The sequence below is a fragment of the Saccopteryx bilineata genome, chromosome 3, assembly GCF_036850765.1.
Source record: "Saccopteryx bilineata isolate mSacBil1 chromosome 3, mSacBil1_pri_phased_curated, whole genome shotgun sequence".
NCBI lineage: Eukaryota > Metazoa > Chordata > Mammalia > Chiroptera > Emballonuridae > Saccopteryx > Saccopteryx bilineata.
Window position 1 is genome coordinate 314,174,066 of NC_089492.1, and position 23,801 is coordinate 314,197,866.

At 51.9% G+C, this 23,801-nt stretch overlaps 1 protein-coding gene across 4 annotated transcripts; it reads right to left on the minus strand.

Moving 5' to 3' along the window:
• Positions 1-1,770: 1,770 nt before the first annotated feature.
• CBLC (Cbl proto-oncogene C) lies at positions 1,771-23,320 on the minus strand. Of its 4 annotated transcripts, none has more exons than XM_066271852.1 (12): positions 22,584-23,320; positions 18,675-18,821; positions 18,330-18,486; positions 17,939-18,060; positions 15,599-15,736; positions 12,321-12,408; positions 10,829-11,020; positions 8,842-9,000; positions 8,471-8,551; positions 4,799-4,911; positions 4,603-4,677; positions 1,776-4,514 (listed from the first exon to the last, which is right to left on the minus strand). In XM_066271852.1, exons 1-11 carry the CDS (start codon positions 22,934-22,936, stop codon positions 4,668-4,670), a joined length of 1,560 nt encoding a protein of 519 aa, XP_066127949.1. In that variant the 5' UTR covers positions 22,937-23,320; the 3' UTR covers positions 1,776-4,514; positions 4,603-4,667. The 4 variants fall into 4 exon arrangements, with proteins under 4 accessions (XP_066127950.1, XP_066127949.1, XP_066127951.1 ...); XM_066271855.1 differs by having other exon boundaries at positions 1,782-4,514; positions 10,829-10,960; positions 22,584-23,034; XM_066271853.1 differs by lacking the exon at positions 15,599-15,736 and having other exon boundaries at positions 1,771-4,514; positions 22,584-23,077.
• Positions 23,321-23,801: the final 481 nt, after the last annotated feature.

Sequence of the window (23,801 nt, forward strand, 5' to 3'; positions counted from 1 at the left end):
CAGTGTTAGCTGCACCATTTCCTCCTCCAGGACCCCTTCCCTGCCCCCGCTATCACTGGGTCAGGTGCCTCCTCTGGGCTCCCACAACCCCTAGGGCTCCCCCAGCCCAGTCCTGCATACTCTGGGTTGTCCCTGTCTGAGGATGGGCCTGTCTCCCCCACTGGACTGTGAGCCATGAGGGCAAGGCCTGGGGCTGTCCTAGGTGCTGTTGTGTCCCCAACACAAGGCCAGAAACAGAGCAGGTGCTCAGGTAAGGTTTGTAACGCTCAAACTCGGGAACACACTGGCTCACAGGCAGACCCCACCTAGATTAGACAATTGGAGGACACACGACACAAATTCACTTGCGAACAAATGCCGTTGCACTCCCAGACAGGCTCGCACACTGTGACCCCAGACACCCACTCCCCAGCTCTTCCACCCCAGCCTTGGTACCTAGTACTTGGGCCCCCTTTCACTTTCCTCAAGAATCCAACCAGCTGAGCCTGACCAGGCGGTGGCACAGTGGATAGAGTGTCGGATCCCCTCAGTCAGGGCATATATGAGAAAGCAATCAATGAACAACTAAAGTGCTGCAATGAAGAATTGATGCTTCTCATCTCTCTCCCTTCCTGTCTGTCTGTCCCCATCTGTCCCTCTCTCTGTCACACACACACACACACACCCCTAACTAGCTGAGGTTCTAGGCGAAGGAGGACTAATATGGAGTGTGTACGAAGGAGCAAAGTCATAAATACCAGCCATAGCCTCTGGCGGACTTGCAGAAACTAGTATCATGACATCATCTGTCCCTGTCCTCTACAATTTATTCCTACAGAACAGACATTGAGAGATACCATTGAAATGTGAGTCAACACACTGAGTAAAAGCAAAAGTCCACTCCTTGACTCACAGGTCCTCGATCTCATCCTTATTACATCTCTTACTGCCTCTTCCTTTCTCTTATCGCTTGCTAGCTCTGCTTTCGCCATCTTGCTCTCCTGGCTTCTATGCTGTTCCTTCACCAACAAGCCTGTTCCAGCCTCAGGGCCTTTGCACTTGCTTTTCCTTCTGCTGGGACATTCTTCCCTCACATACTTGCTTCAATTCTCTAGGCCAGAGGCCAACATCACCTTCTCAAATAGCTTCCCTAGACCCTCCTACCTAAAATAGAAATTCCTGCTTCCGCAGTCACTCCTTATCTTCCTTATCCTACTACATTTTTCTCCCATAGTATTTATCACTGCCACTTATTTTTGTTTGTCTTGGACAGAACATAAGCTCCAAGTGGTTTTGTTCAGCACTGTTTTTCCAGGGCCTAGGACAGTGCTCAGTGTGAGCTGAGCAAAAATTCAGTTAATTAATTTTCCAGTTCCGTCCTTGCTATCTCGTGTGCAAACACTTATACATTTTAATTAACAAACCTTATCTTTTCTCCACCTTTTCCATTATTTTACGTGCAGCATGTGACGGTTAACTTTATAACTAGCTCAGCCCTGGCTGGGTAGCTCAGTTGGTTGGAGTGTCCTCCTGATCTGGCCAGGTTGCAGGTTTGATCTCCGGTCGGGGCACCTGTAAGAATCAACCAGTGCCTGACCTGTGGTGGCGCAGTGGGATAAAGCGTCGACCTGGAACACTGAGGTCGCCGGTTCGAAACCTTGGGCTTGCCTGGTCAAGGCACATATGGGAGTTGATGCTTCCTGCTCCTCCCCCTTCTCTCTCTCTCCCCTCTCTCTAAAAATCAATTAAAAAAAAAGAAAAGAAAAGAATCAACCAGTGTGTGCACAAATAAGTGGATCAACCAATGGATATTTTTCTCTCTCCCTTCCTCTCTCTCTAAAATTCCTAAATAGTAAAAAAAATTTTAAACCAAAATAAATAAAACTACTTCACAGCTCATGAAATACGGGATTATGACACATTTCAAGGGTGATGGCTGTTCCCCGATGACTCCAGACTGGCGTGTGGAAAATGTAACTACTGAGAATTTGTGCATCTTGGGGGGCAGTATGAAGGCATTTTTAGTTGGAAGAATTAGTTGTGCAGGGAGTTTAGACAAGAACTTCTGGGGAATAAAATATAAATATAGAACAAAGGATGTGTTGACTGTTCAAAGGGGTGGACTGTAGTGGACTTTGGAGGGGGGTTGGCTAGCATCTGCATACCCTTTCCACAGTTAGAAAAATCCCTGCTCTCTGAAAGTCTGTCACTGTCTGTTGAAGCCAACAAAGACACGTTTGCCTTTCTGCGTCTGTTGGTGCTAAGGTGACCTTGGCAAATTCTGCTCTACTTGGGAATCAGGAGCAAATAACATCAGAGAAGCAGGGGCTGGCAAACCTATTACCATTATGGCAGCTGGGACAAATTCTGTTTTCTGAAGATGGCTGTGACAATATCTCTCACCTTACCTGTTCTTCTAATATCTAATCTCAACACTCTTTCCACCAAGAAGTGGGGTCTATGTCCCCTCCTCTTACATCGGTGCAGTTGTGCCCTGGCCGAATAGCTTGGTTGGTTGGAGCAGCATCCCAAGGCGCAGAGGTTGCTGGTTCAATTGCCTGTCAGGGTACATACAGAAACAGATCGATGTTCCTGCTTCTCGTTCCCTTCCTCTCTTGCTAAAATCAATAATAATCAACCCTGGCCAGTTGGCTCAGTGGTGGAGCACTGGCCCAGCGAGTTAGTCTTGGGTTCGATTCATGGTCTAGGCACATAGCAGAAGTGACCATCTGCTTCTCTACCCCTCCCCCTCTCATTTCTCTCTCTCTCTCTCTCTCTGTCTTCCCCTCCCATAACCATGGCTCAAATAGTTCGAGCAAGTTGGCCCCCCAGGGCTGAAGATGGCTTCATGGCTTTGCCTCAGGTGCTGAAATGACTCAGAGCAATGGAGCAGCGGCCCCGGATGGGCAGAGCATCGCCCTGTAGGGGGCTTGCTGGATGGATCCCAGTCGGGGCATATGTGGGAGTCTCTCTCTTGGCCTTCCTGCCTCTCATTTAGAGAAAAAAAAATCTGTGCAGTTGTGTTACTCATATATAACCAAAAGACTGTGGCAGAAATGACACTATAGGACTGACTCTCAATGTTAGGTAGAAAAGCCATGTAGCTTCTGCCCGTCACTGGAACACTGTCTATGATGCCTTCAGCCACCACATAAGCAGTCTAACTTCCTGGAGGCAGCCAAGCTGTTGGGAAGCCAAACTAGCAAGTGTGAGAACACGTGGAGAGATCTGAGACTGCAGAGGGGTGCCTGTCCTGCCCCCAGCTGCCCTGTCCCAAGCAGCACTTGATTGCACTCTGAGCCAGAGCCACCCAACCAAGCTCTTCCTCAAATCCGGGCTGACAGTACCCATGAGAGATAATAATGATTGTTTTTAGCCAATAAATTTCAGTGTAATCTGTTCTAAGCAACAGCTAGCAAACAGACTACTTCCGGGGCAGCAGAGGTGCGGGATGACGTGTCCAGTGGTCCCTGTTGTGTCCTCATCAGACCGGTTGTAGCGTAATTGTGGCTTGGCTATGGTTTGAGGCCAGCTGCCAGTGTTGCTGCTCACTTTCCAATCCTGGTTCTCTGATCACTTCCAGGATTCTGTGAGTGACCCTGCGTCCTCTCAATCAATTTCCTTTCTTTTCCAGATGTGGCTTCTGTTGCTGAGAACTAAATCTGTGATGCACGCTTCCAGCTCATTTACACTGGAATACCTTTTCCTTGTCTTTTCAGTCTCAGCTTGGTCATCCTCTCCTGGAAGCCCTCCCTGACACCCAGGCTGGGTAAGCTGCCCAGTCTGGTCCCCCCCGCCCCGGCTCTGCCCACCCTGGATCATCACTGTCGGGGGACAGGTTTGTCTCTCCTACTGGACTGTGAACCCAGGTAGTGGTCACTGCCTGATGCTCAGCAGCATCCAGACGGGGCTGGGCTCAGGGTAAGGAATTGGAGGATGTGGACTGTTTTAAACTGAAGTGGAGGGAGGCTTCCCTCAGTGATAAGATGACACTTTCTCAGCTTGATCTGGACTGGAAGTCACTGTTACTCTGGGAGAAGGTTACTGGAGAAGAATAAAGAGAGAGGCATGAGAACAGGGACAAGATTGGGGACATAACTCTCAAGGAAATGTGAGGTCTTTTTGACTAGGGAAATTAGAACTTGGATGTCTGAGTCTGGGAGCAGTTTCTTTGCCATGACAGGGAGAGGAGATTGACTGCCTGGTTATCTGAGAACTTGGGACTCTGGACTCCTGGGTCTGAGGGAGGAGACTGGGGGTGCAGACTCCTGGGTCTGAGGGAGGAGGGGCTGGACTCCTGGATCCAGAGCAGCTGGGCTCCCCAATTTTGGCTCTCTGATCCCAGACCCACGGGTTTATAAGGTGGAGCTCGGGGCTCCCGCTGCATGTTCCCGATGCCAGGCTGCCCCCTAGTGGCCGCTGCACTCTTCTCCAAACACTGGAGGACGGAGCAGGCTTGCCAGTTTATTTTCCCTTCACAAACCCCTTCCAGCAGGTAGCCCCTGGGGCTCCCTTTAGCAGAGTATCTTGGTGCCCTGTGAGGTGAAAAGAGAGGTGGTTTAGATAATATCACATCCAGGTGGGAGGGCCAAGGAAGAGAACCTGGGCAGGGCAGGGACTCACCTGGCCTCCAGGCCTGGGCAGCGACTGTGGGTCCCACAGGGGCAGCTGGAGGTGTGACTTTCCCTTTAAGAGTTTCTGCAATGGGGAGTGTTTGAGAGGAGCTGTCAATTTCCTAGGATTAGTGTTTGCCTTCAGCCCTCACGCCCTCTTCCCTCGGACCCAGGAGGCCTGGCTCCCACTTGCCCTCCTCACTTACCCTGTGGCTCCCTCCCCGGTCTGGGGGCTGGAGGTGACTTCCCATGGGGCTGAAGCTGAGGTCTTAATTCTTGGCAAAATGAATGGGGCCCGAAGTCTGGGGAAGGCTGGGGCCTGGAAGGGAGGAGATTAAGAAATTTCACAGCTGAGCTGCAGCTGTCCTTCATTTCACAGCCTGGAAAGGGGAACAGAGTGGGGGCAGGGCGGGGGCAGCAGGTGGCACCGCAGGGTTTTGTCCCCTGTGCACGCTGCTTTCCCCCTAACACCTCTGGCTTGGGTAGGAAGAAGTTTCCATTTGTCCACTCATCTACCCACACATCCACCCACCCATCCATCATCCATCTATCCTTCCCTTCACCCATTCACTCATCCCACAAATATTTCCCGAGCATCCGGCAGGGGTCCCCAAACTTTTTACACAGGGGGTCAGTTCACTGTCCCTCAGACCGTTGGAGGGCTGCCATACACAGTGCTCCTCTCACTGACCACCAATGAAAGAGGTGCCCCTTCCAGAAGTGTGGTGGGGGGCTGGATAAATGGCCTCAGGGGGCCACATGTGGCCCGCAGGCCATAGTTTGGGGATGCCTGCTGAGTGTGTCAGGCACTATTTGGGGGCTCCGAAGAGATAGCCATGAATCAGACAGACAAAAAGTTCTCTCCTCATGAAGCTGACAGTCTCCTGAGCAAGAGGCTTCCCGTGAGTAATCGGTGTGTGAACAAGGAAGTATCCCAGTTAGGTGTCCTTCGTAGAACTGAAGTTGGCAGAGAGACTGTGTGTGGCGGTGATGGCACAGGAGGGTGGCTGGGAAGATGCTCTCACAGAAGGAACAATGAGCAGAAGCTTGAGTGCAAGAAGGATGTGAGGGAGGGCCTGTGGTGGGTGGTGGGCTTGCTGGCCTCTTAGAAGAGCAGCAAGGGGCTCCTTGTTGTTGGAAAGGAGTTAGGGGTGGTGGTAGGAGGCCATGGAGGGAGATGGGGGAGGGTCAGCTCCTTAGGTCTTGTGGGCTGAGGAGAAGATGTTGGCTTTAATTCTTGGAGCCCTGGGGAGCTTCTGAGAGCTGGGGGAGAGGATCTGACTCAGATTACAGATATCAAATCTTGCTGACTCCATCAAAACTCGTGGGAGGCCAGGCGGTGGCACAGTGGATAGAGTATTGGACTGGGACGCAGAGGACCTAGGTTTGAAACCCCGAGGTTGCTGGCTTGAGTGTGGGCTCACCAGATTGAGTCACTGGCTTGAGCCCAAAAGTCGCTGGCTTGAGCAAGGGGTCACTCGCTCTGCTATAGCCCCTGATCAAGGCACATATGAGAAAGCAATCAATGAACAACTAACGTGCCGCAATGAAGAATTGATGCTTCTTATCTCTCTCCCTCCCTGTTTGTCCCTCTCCCTGTCTCTCTGTTTTTGTCAAAAAAAAAAAAAAGCTCAAAACACTCGTGGGGTCCATGCCAGTCTTATCCCCATTTCCCCATGGAGACAGTGAGGGTGGGAGAGGACCCCAGCGGTCAGCCAGGTGCCAGGGTTCTGCTGGATGGTGGTGGGTTTCTGAGGTTCAGAACAGCGTTGTGTGGGAACACCACACGCAAATCAAGACCAGAGTGACACGGACCATGAACACAGCTCCACTCACCCAGTGCCCACAGTGGCCCCACAGAGGGGAAGGGCATCACACCCATTCCACAGGCAAGGGAATCGAGGCCCACAGGAGTGGAGGATGGGCCTGGAATCTGGAGCCAGGGGCTTTGGTTTCAGTCCTGACCATCACTTTCCAACAGGGTGACCTTGATTTTCTTGAGTCTCACTCAGTGTCCTGCTCTGTAGACCAGGGATCATAACAGAACCCATTTCATTGGGTTGTCATGACAATTAAATGGATACATTAAAAAGCATTTCCAGGCCTGCCTAGGCAATGGCACAGTGGATAGAGCATCTGACTGGGACGGGGAGGACCCAGGTTCGAAACCTTGAGGTCACCAGCTTGAGCGCAGTCTCATCTGGCTTGAGCGGGGGGCTCACCAGCTTGAGCGTGGTGTCACTGGCATGAGCGTGGGATCATAGACATGACCCCATGGTTGCTGGTTTGAGCAAGGAGTCAGTAGCTCTGCTATAGCCCCTCCCACCCCCGCACATATGAGAAAGCAATCAATAAACAACTAAGGAGACTAAGGAGCTGCAATGAAGAATTGATGCTTCTCATCTCTCTTCCTTCCTACCTGTCTGTCCCTATCTGTCCCTTTCTCTGTCTCTGTCAAAAAAAAAAAAGCATTGCTAGGTACAGCTCAGGGACAAATAGTTACTAGACTTAGCATGGTAACCACATTGTATGTAAAGTATATAAGTGTCAAAACACTGTTGTACACACCTGAAACTAATTGATACTATATGTCAACTATACTTTAATAAAAATATTCTTCAAAAAAGCAGTGCCAGTCATCATTCAGGAGAAGTGACACACACTAACTGTTCTCATTATGACAGTCACCTTGCCGGGAATCACCAAGGTGGTCACTCCTGCAGTGTTTTGAACAATGAAGGAGTAGGAGTTGCCTGGACTTTGAATCAGGCAGGGTTTGGGCAGAAGAGGAACGGCATGCCAAGCAAAGGGCATAGTCTAGCAAAGGGGAGACCGTGTGGCCGGCAGCGGCCCTCGGCCTGCTGCTCTGGCCGTATCCACCTCATTGTCCTCAGGGAGCCAGCTGAGTACCTCCTAATGTTTCCATTTGCTTTTGGCTTGCAGGTTGGGATCTGTTTTTAGCTGCCCTGGCTGCTGTCACCACACCCCCACTTTCCTGCCGGCTCTCTTGTTTGCTATGGTAGAATAATGTTCCCAGACTTCCTGAGTTGTTTGTTTGAAGACAGAGGGTATCGACTGAATCTTGTGTGCACTCAGTCTGGATGCTAACAGAGATCTGTCCCTCCTCAGGGGACAGGGTCTCAGAAAATCCTGGGGTGGGTAGGGGGAGAAGGCGGTAAGGCTGGGGCTTTCTCAAAAATAAGCAGATGATTCTAGGCTGTGTGGGCTTGTGCTGCTGCAGTCACCTCTCTGGGTTTTTTTTCCTCTGAAAATGAGGAGAGAAACATTTTTTATTTCATACGGCTGCTGCGGAGACTTGGTTCAGCTTCTTCATTCAACAACTATTTATTGAGCACCTACTATGTGTTAGGCACTATTCTAGATTCTGGAGATATAATGAGAATAATGCCAAGTCCTAGCCTTCAGGAGGGTGACATCCTTCTGATAGTTACAGAAAAGAACAAAAACTGTCGTCTCTGCCGGGTGGTGAAAATAACTAAAAATGCAGCAGGCAGGACTGGAAGTACTGGGGCATTATTGTCAACAGGGTGGTCAGGGAAGATCTCCTTGAGGAGGGGGTGAGAAAGTGAGCCTGGATAAGAGAGATCCAGGCAGAGAGAGTTGAACTCATGCAAAGGCCCTGGGGCAGGACATGCCTGGGAGGCTGGAAGGAGAGCCAGAAAGCCAGTGGTAGGGAAAGAGTAAGAAGGGCACAAGAGAAGAGGCCTCAGAGGTGTGGATACCAGATGACATAGCACCTTGTAAATGGGGTGCAGAGAACGCGTGCCCGGCCCGTCACCCGTGAGCACCCGGCTAGACAGGGAGCCTCTAGCTGAACGAGACCTGAGCTGCTCGCCTTGGATCAGCGCCCAACTTACCACCTTCAGCTGGCCTTGACTTCTGGGGCTCCCAGGGGACAGATCCAGGTGAGGGGGCAGTGGGGGAGCTGAGGAGGTCACCTAGAGGAGACAGAGGGTGGGTAAAGGGCTGTGAGCTGCCATATTCTCTTCACCTACATGTCTTCCGGGCTGGTGCCCTATAGCACGCACGCAGGCCCTGTCCTAGACATTGGAGATACATGAATAAGACAGAGTCCTGACCTTCAGGAGGGTTCAGACTGTAGAGAGCCATAGCCCCAGACCCTTGGGGAAGCAGACCCAGGCCCCTAGGACCCCTGAATCCTGTTACCAGACTCCTCTTCCCTCAGACCCAGGAGTTTTACTCCCAGCTCTTGCCCGGCCCTGCTTACCTGCCTGAGCTCCTCTCCATTTTCTTGGTGATTGCTATTCCCCGGGTCCTGAGCAATAGGCCTGGCTTCAGCGGGCCTCCCTTGGAATTGATGGATACTCACGACCTCGCGGCCCTTGATCTCACTGCGGCAGAAAGGGCAGGTCTGGCTGTCCGAGTGCTGGAGGGGGAGGGAGGGTCAGGTCTCCCTGTTCTTCTCCCCTTCCCGATACTACAAGGGCCTTCCTCTCGCGCAGCATGATGTGGGGAAGACAGACAGAGGGAGGCCAATGGAGAGGGAGAGGAGGAGTCATGAACAGAGGGGATGGGGAGAGAGATGCAGGACAGGAAGGGGTACTGGACCAGAGCCCAAGGCAGGGGGCACACCAGTAGGAAGCCCAGTGCAGCCAGGGCATGGGGTCCAGACGTGGACAGGGAAGCTACGGGCCAGGAAGGCCTGAGGCACTGGCCTAGACCCCTAGATGTTTCCCACCAACACTGGGCCAGTGCTGTGGCCGGACCAGCACTGGGGGTTCTCATTCCACTTGCCGGATGCACCTCAGCAAAAACCATCAGGGAGCTTGGAAGAACAGGATTCATTACTCAGATTCTGGGGGGCACAAGGCATGTTGATGGGCCACACAGCGAGCTCACAGGTAGCGAGAGGGGGTGGGTTCATGGACCTGGCGCTCTGCTTTTATCAGGGGCCAAGTAGGGTTTTGTGGGTTCACTTTTTATTGGTGAACTTAAAGCTTAGGAGCGGGGAAGTTAGGGTGTAGAAAGGGAAAAGCATGGGTCCCTTAAGTAGGTCTCTGAGGCTTTCTAAAGGAGAAACTCACGGGTGGGGGGCACCCTGGTTCCTTATCAACCCACTTTGCTAGTAGCTGTGTCATACTCCTGGCAGTCTGTTTATTAGAGACAGATGTCTTTGAAATGGATGACTCACAATCAAAAGATGAAAGTCATTCATTTACAATACAATCAAAAGCTTGACGTCAGGCACCTACTGCACAAGGCCACAGCCTTTCCGGAGGGCAGCAGGGTCTGGACCCTCCCTATGGCTCTTGGGAGGTTACTACCATCAGCTCCATCCTCCAGAGAGGGAGGCTAAGGCTCAGAGAGGTGAAGCCACTAGCCCTGGATCACCCAGGGAGGGAAGGAAGGAGCTCTTTCCATGAATAACGTAGCTGGAGAAGGAGAAGCAGAGGTGGCCGAGGCTGAGTAAGACGGGGACAGATGCGCAGACACAGACAGGAGGGCTCCTGGGCTTCTCTCCTGAGTGACCCTGACCAGTGGTGGGATTCAGCCGGTTCGCACCGGTTTGGTAGAACTGATACCTTGAGTTTGACAAGCCGGTTGTTAAAATGGCACTTGTCACCAGGGTTCTCTCTAAGGTGGGCACCTGGGCAGCCGCCCAATGTGGAAATCACTAATTTACATTCCTTATTCTTTTTAACATTCATCTGCGCAACGGCGTATTCTAAGCGCCTATAGGAATGTTCATTCTGTCCCTAGGTGAAAAAAATTGCAAGTGAGGATGCCAATCAAGAAGCAATATGGAAATACCTTAAATAAGTTTTATTGTTTTTTGTCAGGTATTATTTAATATTTTTATTAATATTTTAAAACTTTTAAAAAATTTTATTGATTTTAATTTATTGTTTACATAGATTCAAGTGTCCCACCAAATATATCTTTCCCCACCCCCGTTAAAACTCTTTTTTAAAACAATTTAGTTTTGTGTATCTCTTTTATTGTTCTTATTTAAGTATTAAATGCATGAAATAATAAACTACCTTTCAGTCTATCATTTTTTTATACTTAAAACAGTCATTAGGGCAGAGAACTGGTTGTTAAATTATTTGAATCCCACCACTGACCCTGAGCAAATCTCTGCTTTTCCTGGACCTGTTTTCCCATCGGATCCCTGAGGTTTCTGGGAGATCCTTTTGGGGCTTTTCCCACAGAGAAGGGAGATAGGATGGGAGGGCCGGGCTGGACCGACCCACCTGCCAGGCGGCCAGGCAGCGGCTACACAACAGGTGCCCACATGGCTCAATCTTCACGTCCTTGTTGCTCGCAGCACAGATCTTACAGAGCTCGAACGTGGAGTCCATGGCCCAGTAGAGCTGCAGCTGCTCCTGGCAGGTGAGAAGGCAGGGAGGCAGGTAGGGTGGTGACATCAGCTGGAGGGACACAAGCTGGGCCACAGGAAGAAAGTACCAAACCTTCGCATCAGCCCCCACCCTCTCCTAAGTTCCAGGCTATGTGTTGCTGCCCTCTCCATGGACGCTGTGTTATGAGATGTGTTCACTGGGCGGGCTGCTTCCAGGGTCGCCAGGCTTAGCAACTAAAAATACAGAATGCCCTGTTGCATCTGATTTTCAGATTCACAAATACTACGTTTTTAGGTATAAGTATGTCCCAAGTATTTTGTGGGATATACTTATACTTAAAAAAATTATTTGTGGCTTCTCTTCCCCCCATGGTGACTGTGAAGACCAAGGCACAGAGGCTATGAACACTCAAGTGCATGAGCTGCTCTGATGATCTCAGAAGCAGCCTGTCCTGGTTTAGTCCCCGAGAACACCCGAGCAGGAGGCAGCAGGGGCTGTATTTGCCAGAGGAAGGGGCTCAGAGAGGCCAGGTGATGTACTTCATGCCGCATGGCCAGCACACGGGCACAAAAGCCTAAGGCCTCTGGGAGTCCAGGGACTGACTCCGTGGGAGAGAAATTCCTAAGCCAAGTGTGGGTGAGTGGTGAGTGGGAGAGTGGGTATGTGGGTGAGTGGGTGTGTGGGTATGTGGGTGAGTGGTGAGTGGGTGTGTGGGTGAGTGGGTGTGTGGGTGAGTGGTCAGTGGGTATATGGGTGAGTGGGTGGGTGAGTGGGTGTGTGGGTATGTGGGTGAGTGGGTGGGTGTGTGGGTGAGTGGGTGTGTGGGTGAGTGGTCAGTGGGTATATGGGTGAGTGGGTGGGTGAGTGGGTGTGTGGGTATGTGGTGAGTGGTGAGTGGGTGTGTGAGTGTGTGGGTGGGTGAGTGGGTGTGTGGGTATGTGGTGAGTGGTGAGTGGGTGTGTGGGTGAGTGGGTGTGTGGGTGAGTGGTCAGTGGGTATATGGGTGAGTGGATGGGTGAGTGGGTGTGTGGGTATGTGGTGAGTGGTGAGTGGGTGTGTGAGTGAGTGTGTGGGTGGGTGAGTGGTGAGTGGGTGTGTGAGTGAGTGGGTGTGTGGGTGAGTGTGTGGGTGGGTGAGTGTGTGGGTGGGTGAGTGGGTGGGTGAGTGGGTGTGTGAGTGAGTGGGTGTGTGGGTGAGTGTGTGGGTGAGTGGGTGGGTGGGTGAGTGGGTGTGTGAGTGAGTGGGTGTGTAGGTGGGTGTGTGGGTGAGTGGTCAGTGGGTGTATGGGTCAGTGGGTGGGTGAGTGGATGTGTTAGGTAGGTGGGTGGGTGGCAGCTGTAAGCAGGCTGGGGCTGGGGGAGGGGAACACAGGCCTGGGCTTCACCTCTGACACGTGGATGTACTGATGGGGCTCCATGTGGCAGAGTTCAGTCAGGTCTGGATTGTGGCTCTTCCCATCTGGGTAGAGGTAGCTGGGGGAGGGGAGAGAGGGTACTGAGAGGGTATCCAGACGTCCCCCACTAACAAGGACTCCCCCACCCCCACCACAGGGCCCAGAGCTCTGGGATGAGCAGTTTCTCCAAACCTCTTGCTTGCCTGGGGATATTTTTCCTCTCTCCTCAAATTGATACTCTCTAAGGCAGGCTGTGTCCCCTCAGACCCATAGACAAGCACTCATAACCTAAGTGACTTAAGCTCTGGGAACGTGGATCAGATGAATGAAAACCAGGAAAGTGATTAAAATCCAGGCCTCATCCTCTCAGAATGTCACTTGGTCAAGTCTTCAGGCATGAGCATGACAGCACCTCAGAGTGCAGGACCCTGCAGGGACCAAGTCCTGAAGCCTTAGACTGGCAGGGTCACAAAAGCCGTCCCAGACACCTGAGCTGCTTTTGCTTCATAGCTGGTGACTGAGGCCCAGTGTGGGAGAGGCAAGTGCCCAAGGCCACACAGCGAGGCCTGGAGGGACGCAGACCAGAGCTGCGGGCAGGTCTGAGCCCCGGGCTCCTGGGCAGCCAAGAGAAGGCCTGGTACCCTTTGGACCTCCCCCCCCAGGTCAAAACTGCACTTTCAGACCAACAGCAGGGTCACAAGTCTCTTAAAGCTGGTGGTTCCACTTGGCCTGGACCCCAGTGCAGCTCTCCCACAAACACATTGGGTGACTTGGGCTGGGCAACTCTTCCTCCCTGGCCTCGGTTTTCCCTTCTGTGAAATAAACAGAGTCATGTTTAGGGCAAAGATGGGTAAGGATTAAATGAGACAGGGCTCATAAAGTGTGCAGCACCACTCCTCCACACATAACTGCTCAAAGAAAGGGACCCGCCATGGCCAACCTCGGACCTAGAGCGCTGCCTTGCTGTGAAAGGGACCCGCCATGGCCAACCTCGGACCTAGAGCGCTGCCTTGCTGTGAAAGGGACCCGCCATGGCCAACCTCGGACCTAGAGCGCTGCCTTGCTGTCAGAAGAAAGAGCTCGGTCCCCCCCCCCCCCCAGGGCTTTGATTTTCCCGTCTATGACATGGCAGTGGTGATGGCATGTGCGTGCGCGTGTGTAGACCACGGGTCAAACCAGATGGTGTCCACACTTATTTTAACTCTGGAACCCTCTTCTCCAGTGAGCTCTGACCCAGAACTAAGGACATTATAAAGAAAGAGAGAAAGATACAGAAACATTGAATAACAACATGCATGTTGTCATTCATGCATTCCTTGGTTAATTCTCATATGTGCCCTGACTGGGAATCAAAAAGGCAACCTTGGTATATCAGGATGATGCTGTAACCAACTGAACTACCTGGCCAGGGAGGGGCCTATATTTTGAGCCTGGCCGTCTGGCTTCAAATCCCAGCTCATCAACTCAGTAGATGTGTGACCTGGGCAAGTGACTCTGTCTCTCTGTGCCTCAGTTTCCTCAGCTGTCAAATAGCGATATAATAATTGATGTGTGTATGTATGTATACACACACGATAGATCTTTATTATTTATGGATTTTGTGTGTATGTGTGTGTGACAGAGACAGAGAAAGACAGAGAGATGGACAGATAGGGACAGACAGATAGGAAGGAGAGAGATGAGAAGCATCAATTCTTTGTTGAGGCCCTGGCCGGTTGGCTCAGTGGTAGAGCGTCGGCCTGGCATGTGGAAGTCCCGGGTTTGATTCCCGGTCAGGGCACACAGGAGAAGCACCCATCTGCTTCTCCACCCTTCCCCCTCTCCTTCTTCTCTATCACTCTCTTCCCCTCTCGCAGCCAAGGGTCCATTGGAGCAAAGTTGGCCCGGGCGCTCAGGACAGCTCCATGGCCTCCGCCTCAGGTGCTGGAATGGCTCTGGTGGCAACAGCGCGATGCCCCAGGTGGGCAGAGCATTGCCCCCTGGTGGTCATGCCGGGTGGATCCCAGTAGGACGCATGTGGGAGTCTGTATGACTGCCTCCTCGCTTCTAACTTCGAAAAAATACAAAAAAATAAATAAAAAATTCTTTGTTGCGGCGGGGCTCCAGCAGATTGAGCGACCCCTTGATCAAGCCAGAGACCTTGAGTTCAAACTGGTGAGCTGTGCTCAAACCAGATGAGGTGTACTCAAGCCAGCGACCTTGGGGTTTCGAACCTGGGTCCTCTGAGTCCCAGTCTGACGCTCTATCCACTGCGCCACCACCTGGTCAGGCTATTTACGGATTTTGTATTTGCAAATTTGCAATTTATTTGTAACCCCCAAATCAATATCTATGGTACTTTTGTGGTCACTCATGGCTGTGCAGAGAGTGGCAAAAAATTTGAGCCACCCAATAGGCATGCTCCCAGGTAAGGCTGAATGAGGCAGCACTTGGCCACCTTGTTCCAACTCTCATGCTGTGAACCACTATCCTTTTTGCTGTCTATATAGTGTCACATTTCTGTAACTTTTGTGCTGTTTTGGGGGTGATTTCACTGTTTAAAATGCTCCCTAGATTGAGTTTATGTGTGTTCAATGTTAATGAATCAACAATCTATATTACATGAGGTGTTTTTAAACAGAAACACATAGAAAGGCTGTTATATGGGGACTAGTTGACAAAAACATGATCAGTCTTGTAGGAAACTAACCCTGTATTTCCTGTAGGGGCAGCAGCTCACTATTCACTACCTCCGCCTTCGCTGCGACTTTGTAGAACAGAACTATAGTGAACAAGAACTGAGTGCATATCTGTCTGTGCATACCTCATATTGCATTGTATCAATATGACTGCTAAGAAGGTTCTGGTTAAAGGTCCAGCGTGGGACGTGGGAACCTCACCTGGCTACGCCCCCCTCCTACCCAAGGCAGCTCCTGAAAGAGAGGGGTGGCCAAGGTTACAGAAGGAAAAGCACCCAACTAGCTGTCTGCCTGGTCCTCTTTCTTCTCTAACAGTCTACAGTCCAGAACCAGATATGGATATCTAGAAGCAAAAGCTCAGAGTAAAATTTCAAGGAATGGAGCCACATGGGGGTTGTGGGGTTGTGCTCAACTCCTCGCACCCTTCTCCAGGCTGCTGCTGGCCCTTCCCGAAGCTTTGTGGGAACTAGAGGAGGCGCTCCTTCCTAAAGACCCTCATCTGCCACCTGCTGGAACACTGTAGTATTGCAAGTTTATGGAGTCGGCTGTGTGGGGTGCTGATATCTTCCCCTTGCCAGAATGGGGACTCACAAGCCTTTCTTTTGTCCTTCTAGGAGTGCCTGGAACAGGGGTTTGTTCTGTGGGATAGTCTGCAGTATGCTGCCATCTGAGGTGACATATCCAATAGCCCACTGCCCCAGGCGAGTGCAGCTGGGTCGGAAGATGTAGCTGGAGGAAGAAGTGGGTAGAATGGGGGGAGAGAGTGGTCACTACTGGCCGTCCTGGGACCTCTCAGCCCCTCACACTGTTGCGGTTCCTGCTGTTTAAGTCCTCACCCCTTTATGACCCAGCTTCCCACTTTTTAGGCAAGGAGGCATTATATTCCTGTCCGCCCTACCTGCTATACTCCTCTTCCTCCTTCACTAGGGTTTAGACAAGGTTGATTCTGGCTTGGCCAGTCAGTGCATTTCAAGACCCTTGACCTTAGTAATGGGAGTCAGTCCTGAGACTTTTGCTGGAAGTTCCCCATTTCTACAAAAATAGCTAAGCTGGTAGGGTACACAGTGGGGATTCTAGAATCCATGAGGAGAGACCGTATCTGTGAATGAAGCGAACATGGACAAAAGCAGAGACGGGACAGACAGGATCCTGGATCCAGGTCTGCCTGAAGCCTGGAAAGACACCTGGTCGTTTCAGTTATGGGAGTTAACTCATCCCTTTTTCTTTTCCTCTGAACCAGTCTGTAGTGTAACAGGAAAAATGCTAATATATAATAGTTGCTGTCCTGGGGCTCCTGTACCCCAGCCCTGCAAAGAATCATGAATCTGACCTCCTATTCCTTTAATTTCTTGGTGTTTTGGAGAGCTCAGCTCCTCAATTATTTATTATTATTATTATTATTTATTTTTTAGCAAGAGAGAGAGAGAGGGACAGATAGGGACAGACAGACAGAAAGGGAGAGAAATGAGAAGACTCAGTTCTTCGTTGTGACGTCTTAATTGTTCATCGATTGCTTTCTCAAATGTGTCTTGCCTGGGGGGCTCCAGCCAAGCAGTGATCCATTGCTCAAGCCAGTGACCTTGGGCTTAAGTCAGCGACCATGGGGTCATGTCTATGATCCTATGCTCAAGCCAGAAGAGCCTACGCTCAAGCAAGTGACGTCGGGTTTCAAACTGGATATTCTGTGTCCCAGGCCGATGCTCTATCCACTGCGCCACCACCCGTCAGGCTCAGCCTCTCAATGATTAACCCTCTGGGGGGGACCCAACAACTCAAAGCTCCTGGCTTGAAATAACTTCAGGACTCAGGTGTCTGGTTCCCAGTCTCCTACCCCAGCAGGTGTGAGAATTCCTATTAAAAATATCTAGTAAATGGTACAGCGTGGGCTTTGACCTATGAGAAACGAAACTTATCCTGGGGCAGGGTCTTCAGGCCCCCTGCCAGACAAAGTGTTGTCCCTTTAGCTGCTAGATTGTGGGAAGGTCCAGGAGTCTCAGGAGAAGAGGTGGGGTGGCAGGGGGCACTCAGTGTCCTACCTCTGAGCTCTCTACTTTCTGAGATCCCTGGTACCTCAGCCCTTTAGTTCTTGCTCTCTCTAAAAAATGTCTGGGCCTGACCAGGTGGTGGCGCAGTGGATAGAGTGTCAAACTGGGATGCAGAGGATCCAGGTTTGAGACCCCGAGGTCGCCAGCTTGAGCGCGGGCTCAACTGGTTTGAGCAAAAGCCTACCAGCTTGAACCCAAGGTCGCTGGGTCCAACAGGGGTTACTCGGTCTGCTGAAGGCCCAAGGTCAAGGTGAGAAAGCAATCAAAGCACATATGAGAAAGCAATCAATGAACAACTAAGGTGTTGCAACGTGCAATGAAAAACTAATGATTGCTGCTTCTCATCTCTCTCCGTTCCTGTCTGTCTGTCCCTGTCTATCCCTCTCTCTGACTCACTCTCTGTCTCTGTAAAAAAAAAAAAAAAGCCCTGGCCGGTTGGCTCAGCGGTAGAGCGTCGGCCTAGCGTGCGGAGGACCCGGGTTCGATTTCCGGCCAGGGCACGCAGGAGAAGCGCCCATTTGTTTCTCCACCCCTCCACCGCACTTTCCTCTCTGTCTCTCTCTTCCCCTCCCGCAGCCAAGGCTCCATTGGAGCAAAGATGGCCCGGGCGCTGGGGATGGCTCTGTGGCCTCTGCCTCAGGCGCTAGAGTGGCTCTGGTCGCAACATGGCGACGCCCAGGATGGGCAGAGCATCGCCCCCTGGTGGGCGTGCCGGGTGGATCCTGGTCGAGCACATGCGGGAGTCTGTCTGACTGTCTCTCCCTGTTTCCAGCTTCAGAAAAATGAAAAAAAAAAAAGAATGTCTGGGTTTCTACCCCTCACCTCCAGCCCAGACCACGAGCCTGGACCCCTTAGCAACTTCTTCCTCATGACGCCTGCCCGTTACCTGCCTGGCTTGTCCCTGCAGGCCTGCAGCCGTGCTTGGACCTCATCATAGGTGAGGAAGGCCATGTAACCCGGGTGGTTGACTGCCAGAAGCTGCCAATTCTTAAGGAGTGTTGGCCATGGCTGGAAAGGAGACACTTGAGTCACAAAGAAGCCGATGGTGCCAACCCCTCTCCTAGTGCTTTCCAGGGTCCAAGAACCCAGCCACCTGGCTCACTCCACAGTGGGCCTCAGGAATCTCTCTTTTACACAAAAGACTCCAGACCCTTATTCCCCAGGACCCAGAAGTCCAGGCTCCCGGCCCCTCCTCCCTCAGACCTGGGAGTACGGGCCCCCACCGCCTCCCCCCTCAGATCCAGGAGTCCGGGCCCCCAGCCTTGACCTTCCCTGACCTGGAAGAGCCTGGTGAAGATGTCAAATTCAACGATGGACACGTGGCCACTGCAGGTGAGGTCGATGGTGGAGCGCAAGGCAAGGGTCGTGGGGCCTGACTCCACAGGGTGGCAGGTGTGCAGGAGAGACTCAAACTCAGCCCAGGGCAGCACACAGCTGGGTGGAGGCGAGTGGGAGATGGACATGAGGCCTCTGGGAGACCACAATGGCAACCTCTAGGAAAGAGGCAGCTGGAGACCTGACTCCCGGGTGTGAGGGGGGAGGGGGAGGGGTCCTGGACTCCTGGGTCCCTGGGCAGGGGCAGAATGAGACTCCAGAGGCCCCAGGGACAGGTGCTCACTCACCGGGCTCCACAGTGTTCCCTCCAGAAGGTGTGGGCTGCGGTCTTGGTGAGCTGGTATGTGTGTCCACAGTACTTTCCCCCGGGGAAGAGCATGCTCAGCTCTGCGTACATGTGGCTGAAGATAAGGGCCAGCTTGGCCAGCTGTCGCCTGTGGAGATGAGCTCTGAGTACCTAGTTGAACCCTGAGACTCCCACAGACATCTCCACCCTCTGTGGCTAACGCCCACACGGCCCAGACTCTGATGCAGCGCTGCAGGGCGAAGCTGATTCCAACACTGCTTGCCGCAGCCCGCAGCCCTGACGCCTCAGAGCCTCAGTTTCTTCCTCTGTGAAGAAAAGAGGCGTGGCCCAACATCCTCATGCTCCAGCACACAGTCCCAGGCTGTGCCTGAAGCTCGCAGGAGGGCTAGCAGCGTGGTCCTGGGGACCCCTGGGTCAGAGGGCATTTAGGGCATTCTGCGTGCAGGTCTCCGTGGGAGCCTTCCTCTTGGTCTGAGCAGCATTGGGTGGCGGCCTCAGAGCCTTCTCCTGCCAGCTGCCTCCCTGAGGTCCTGATCAGGATGTGGGCCACAGGAGAGGGTAGCTCTGACACTTAGTTGTGTGATTTTTGGCAAGTTCCTTATCTTCCCTCAAGCCTCAATTTCCCCAACTGTAAAATGGGCATAACTACAGCTCCTGCCTCACAGGGGGAGTGATGAGGATTCTTAAAGGCACATAAAATGTCTTGCACACCCAGCATGCAGTCGGTTCTCAGTGCACATTAATTATTATTACTGTTCTTCTCATCTTATATTAATAACACACTTGGACCAGTCTGTAGGGTTCCTGACAGTTTCTGAGCACCCTCCCTTCTCAGACTCTCTTTGTCGCCACTATCCACATCTGTGCTGGCCCAAATTGAGATGTGCTCCAGATGGGAAATAAAATATTTCAGAAACAGAGCAAAAGAAAAAAAATGTGAATGGCTTCATATTGATTACAAGTTAAGATGATAATATTTTGGATATAGTGAGTAAAGAAAATGTTACTGGGCCTGAGGTTGGGGAGTTCGACCCCTGGTCTGGGCTTTGAGAAGCAACCAATGAGGGCACAACTAAAAACAGAACAACTAAGTGGAGCAACAAGTTGGTGTTTCTCTCTTTCCCTCCCCACCCCTCTCTTTCTCACTCTCTCAAGTCAATGGAAAAAATTTTTTTTAAATGCTTTCAAAACTCATTTTACCTGACTTCTAGAAAATGAAAAACACACATGGAACTTTTTTTCCTTTTCTTTTTTTTTAAGTGAGAGGAGAGGAGATAGACTGCTGCATGTGCCCCGATCGGAATCCACCCAGCAACCCAGTCTGGGGCTGACGCTTGGTTGCTTGGATCAAATGAGCTATCCTCAGCACCCAGGGCCAACACTCGAGCCACTGGCTGTGAGAAGGGAAGGGAGAGAGGTAGGGGAAGAGAAGCAGATGGTCACTTCTCATGTGTGCCCTGACTGGGGATTGAACCAGGGACATCCACACACCACGCTGATGCTCTGTGTGCTGAGCTATTCGGCCAGGGCCCACATGGGCTTTTATTAGGTTTCAATGTGTAGAGTGCTGGTCTAGAATCTCCTTCATATAGTTACCAGGACCCTAGTGGCTCTAGATCACCCATTTAGATTCTCACTAAGTCCTTAAGATTCTTAGTTTCCACTGAATCTAGAACAGTGGTTCTCAGAGGTGTTATACCACTCTTCTAAGGAGCTTCTAGAAATGTACTTGTCATTGTGATTGGGGTGGGAGAGGTTAGAACTTGGGGGACAATCCCGTTCAGCAGGATTTGCCCATGTCCAATCAACTTTCCAGTGTCTCACCAGACATTCTCACTAGACATTCTTAGAGACAGAGAGAGTCAGAGAGAGGGATAGACAGGAACGGAGAGAGATGAGAAGCATCAATCATCAGTTTTTCGTTGTGACACCTTAGTTGTTCATTGATTGCTTTCTCATGTGTGCCTTGACCGCGGGCCTTCAGCAGACCGAGTGACCCCTTGCTCAAGCCAGCGACCTTGGGTCCAAGCTGCTGAGCTTTGCTCAAACCAGATGAGCCCCGGGCTCAAGCTGGCGACCTCAGGGTCTCGAACGTGGGTCCTCCGCATCCCAGTCCGATGCTCTATCCACTGCACCACCATCTGGTCAGGCTTTTTTTGCACATTTTAACAGTATACTGAATCTTACAGAAACCCAACTCTCCTACATATCAAGGGAAGACTGATTCTGCAACATAGTGATTCTCCCTACACATGCAAGCATCTGACTCATGGATTGTATGTTGCAGAATAATTGTGACTATGCCTTGGCATTTCCACTCAAAATATTGATAATTTTATAACGAACATTTTTTTTTTAACATAGGCAGAGATAGGCAGGGACAGACAGACAGGAATGGAGAGAGAGATGAGAAGCATCAATCATTAGTTTTTCGTTGTGCGTTGTGACTTCTTAGTTGTTCATTGATTGCTTTCTCATATGTGCCTTGACCGTGGGCCTTCAGCAGACCGAGTAACCCCTTGCTGGAGCCAGCGACCTTGGGTCCAATCTGCTGAACTTTTTGCTCAATCCAGATGAGCCCGGGCTCAAGCTGGTGACCTCTGGGTCTCGAACCTGGGTCCTTCCGCATCCCAGTCCGACGCTCTATCCACTGCGCCACCACCTGGTCAGACCGAACATTTTTTTTTTTTTTATCACTGCCTTATAATAGAGTTTGGGAATTATAGTGATTTTAAAAAAAGATGAGTAAGTAGGTTATTTACCTTAGGCATTTGATTTCAGGATGAATTTAAGGAGATTCTACAAAATATTTGCTATAAAGAGGGGCACACAGGCCTGACCTGTAGTGGCGCAGTGGATAACACCTCGACCTGGAAATGCTAAGGTCGCCGGTTCGAAACCCTGGGCTTGCCTGGTCAAGGCACATATGGGAGTTGATGCTTCCAGCTCCTCCCCCCCTTCTCTCTCTCTGTCTCTCTCTCTCCCTCTCTCTCCTCTCTAAAAATGAATAAAGAAAAAAAAATAAAGAGGGGCACACAGGATGACTGGGTTGTGAATCAATGGTTCAAACTTTGTCCTGGGCTCTAGGCCTCTGGTGTCCTCTGCCTGTGTCAGTTAGCAGCCCTTTCTTTAGTTTGGAACCAGAGCAGGGGGCTTGCAGACAAGTGGTAGGTCCTGAGCTAGCTGTTACTCAGGAACTGAAGACCAGGAGAGGTGGTGATAAGAATGTCAATCCACACCTCCTGGTGCAGGAAGCTCCCCCCCCCCCCAGCTTCCAGGGTCTGTGTCTACAGCAGGGGTCTCCAAACTATGTCCTGCAGGCCACATGCGGCCCCCTGCCGCCGCACTTCCGAAGGGGCACCTCTTTCATTGGTGGTCAGTGAGAGGAGTATAGTTCCCATTGAAATACTGGTCAGTTTGTTGATTTAAATTTACTTGTTCTTTATTTTAAATATTGTATTTGTTCCCGTTTTGTTTTTTTTTTACTTTAAAATAAGATATGTGCAGTGTGCATTGGGATTTGTTCATAGTTTTTTTTAAAGTCCGGCCCTCCAACGGTCTGAAGGACAGTGAACTGGCCCCCTATGTAAAAAGTTTGGGGACCCCTGGTCTACAGCCTCTGGGAGAGTAGGGCACTGGGTAGCAGGCAGCTGGGAGGCCAAGAAAGAGGAGAAATGAGAGGCTGGAGGCAAGGAAGGAAAAAAACTAGGTGGTCCACTTTTCCAGGTCTTCAGGGAGAAGGAGGTGGGTCCTGGATTCCTGGGTCCGAGGGAGAAGGGGTTGGGGCCCTGGATTTCTGGTCTGAGGGAGTAAGGGTGGGAGCATAATCTGGGTCTCCCTGCTGATCCCACCTTTATTGGGGAGTGTGAGGGCAAGGACTTCCACTCACCGGAGTAGGGAGCCCTCCCGGAAAAGCTCGTCATTGGCACTCATTCGGCTCCCGGGTGGCAGGAGTGCTGCCACCTGCCTGCTCTTGGCCTCCAGGTTGGCGAGGTAGACGATGAGGAAGTTCCCAGCACCCCCGGGACCGTCGGGGTGACCTCCACCGGCCGCCCGCCGGGCGTGGGCCACGTCACGCAGCAGCTGCGCGATGCTAGGCAGTAGGTCTCGGAGCGAGGGGGGACTCGAGGAGAGCCGGGGGTCCTCGCATTGCTGCTCCAGGCGCTGCAGCAGCCTCACCGCCCGGTCAAGAGCGCGTGGCTCTCCCGACTGCCACCCCCGTGGGGCCGCCGCCACAGCCATGGGTCCCTCGGGTGCGTTAGGAAGACCGGGTGAGGTGGTGGAATGCGCGGCCCCGCCCAGGTTTGGTTGGGGGCAGGACCCCGCGCCAGAGGTGAGGGCGGGCCCCGGTGAACCGGGGAGGGGACAGCAGATACCTGCGTCCCAGAGGGGGCGGGGTCTGGGGCTCTGCCACTGGGTTAGCTAGAGATAGACTTTGAGAGCCTGACCCCCAAAGAACAGCCGGATACGGTGGCTTCGATGTGTGGCAATAGAAGGTGATTCCTGAGTGGGAGGGAATTGCAGGTAGCATTCCTGGGACCTGTTAGGAAGCGGGTGAGGTTTGGGTCCCAAGGTCGAAGTAGAGGAGACGCTGAAACTTCTGCTGGGGTAGGGCTGGGTCCTATCCGGACCCGGCAGTGAAGTGGGGCAGAGACGTAGCACTCCCGGGTCGTGGTGAACATTTGGAACTTTCGTCGTGGCATGAGATTAAAGGTCAGAGCTGAACTTTCTAGGAGGGAAGGTCAGGGAGATAGTGCGATTCCTTTGTCCCTGAGAAGGAAGACACAGCGCGACCGGACTCCTGAGTTTCTCAGGCAGGGGTTGGGTGGAGGGTGTCTGAGGAAGCAAAAATTTGTCGACACAATTCCTGGGTCCCTAGTTGAAAGCAGGCTGCTCGGCGCTGGACTGGGGGGAGGGGGGGGGGAGGGGGCGTGGTTTTCTCACGAACCTGCACAACCGGTAGCAGGTGCCCAGTTTCGGCAGTGCACTGGGAGGCCACCGGGGGCGCTGTGGGTCCGGTCTTCCGCCCTCCGCCCCACCACACAGGACACGCCCCTGGGCGTCCAGGCCAAGTTCTTTTTTTTTTTTTTTTTTTTCATAGAGAGGG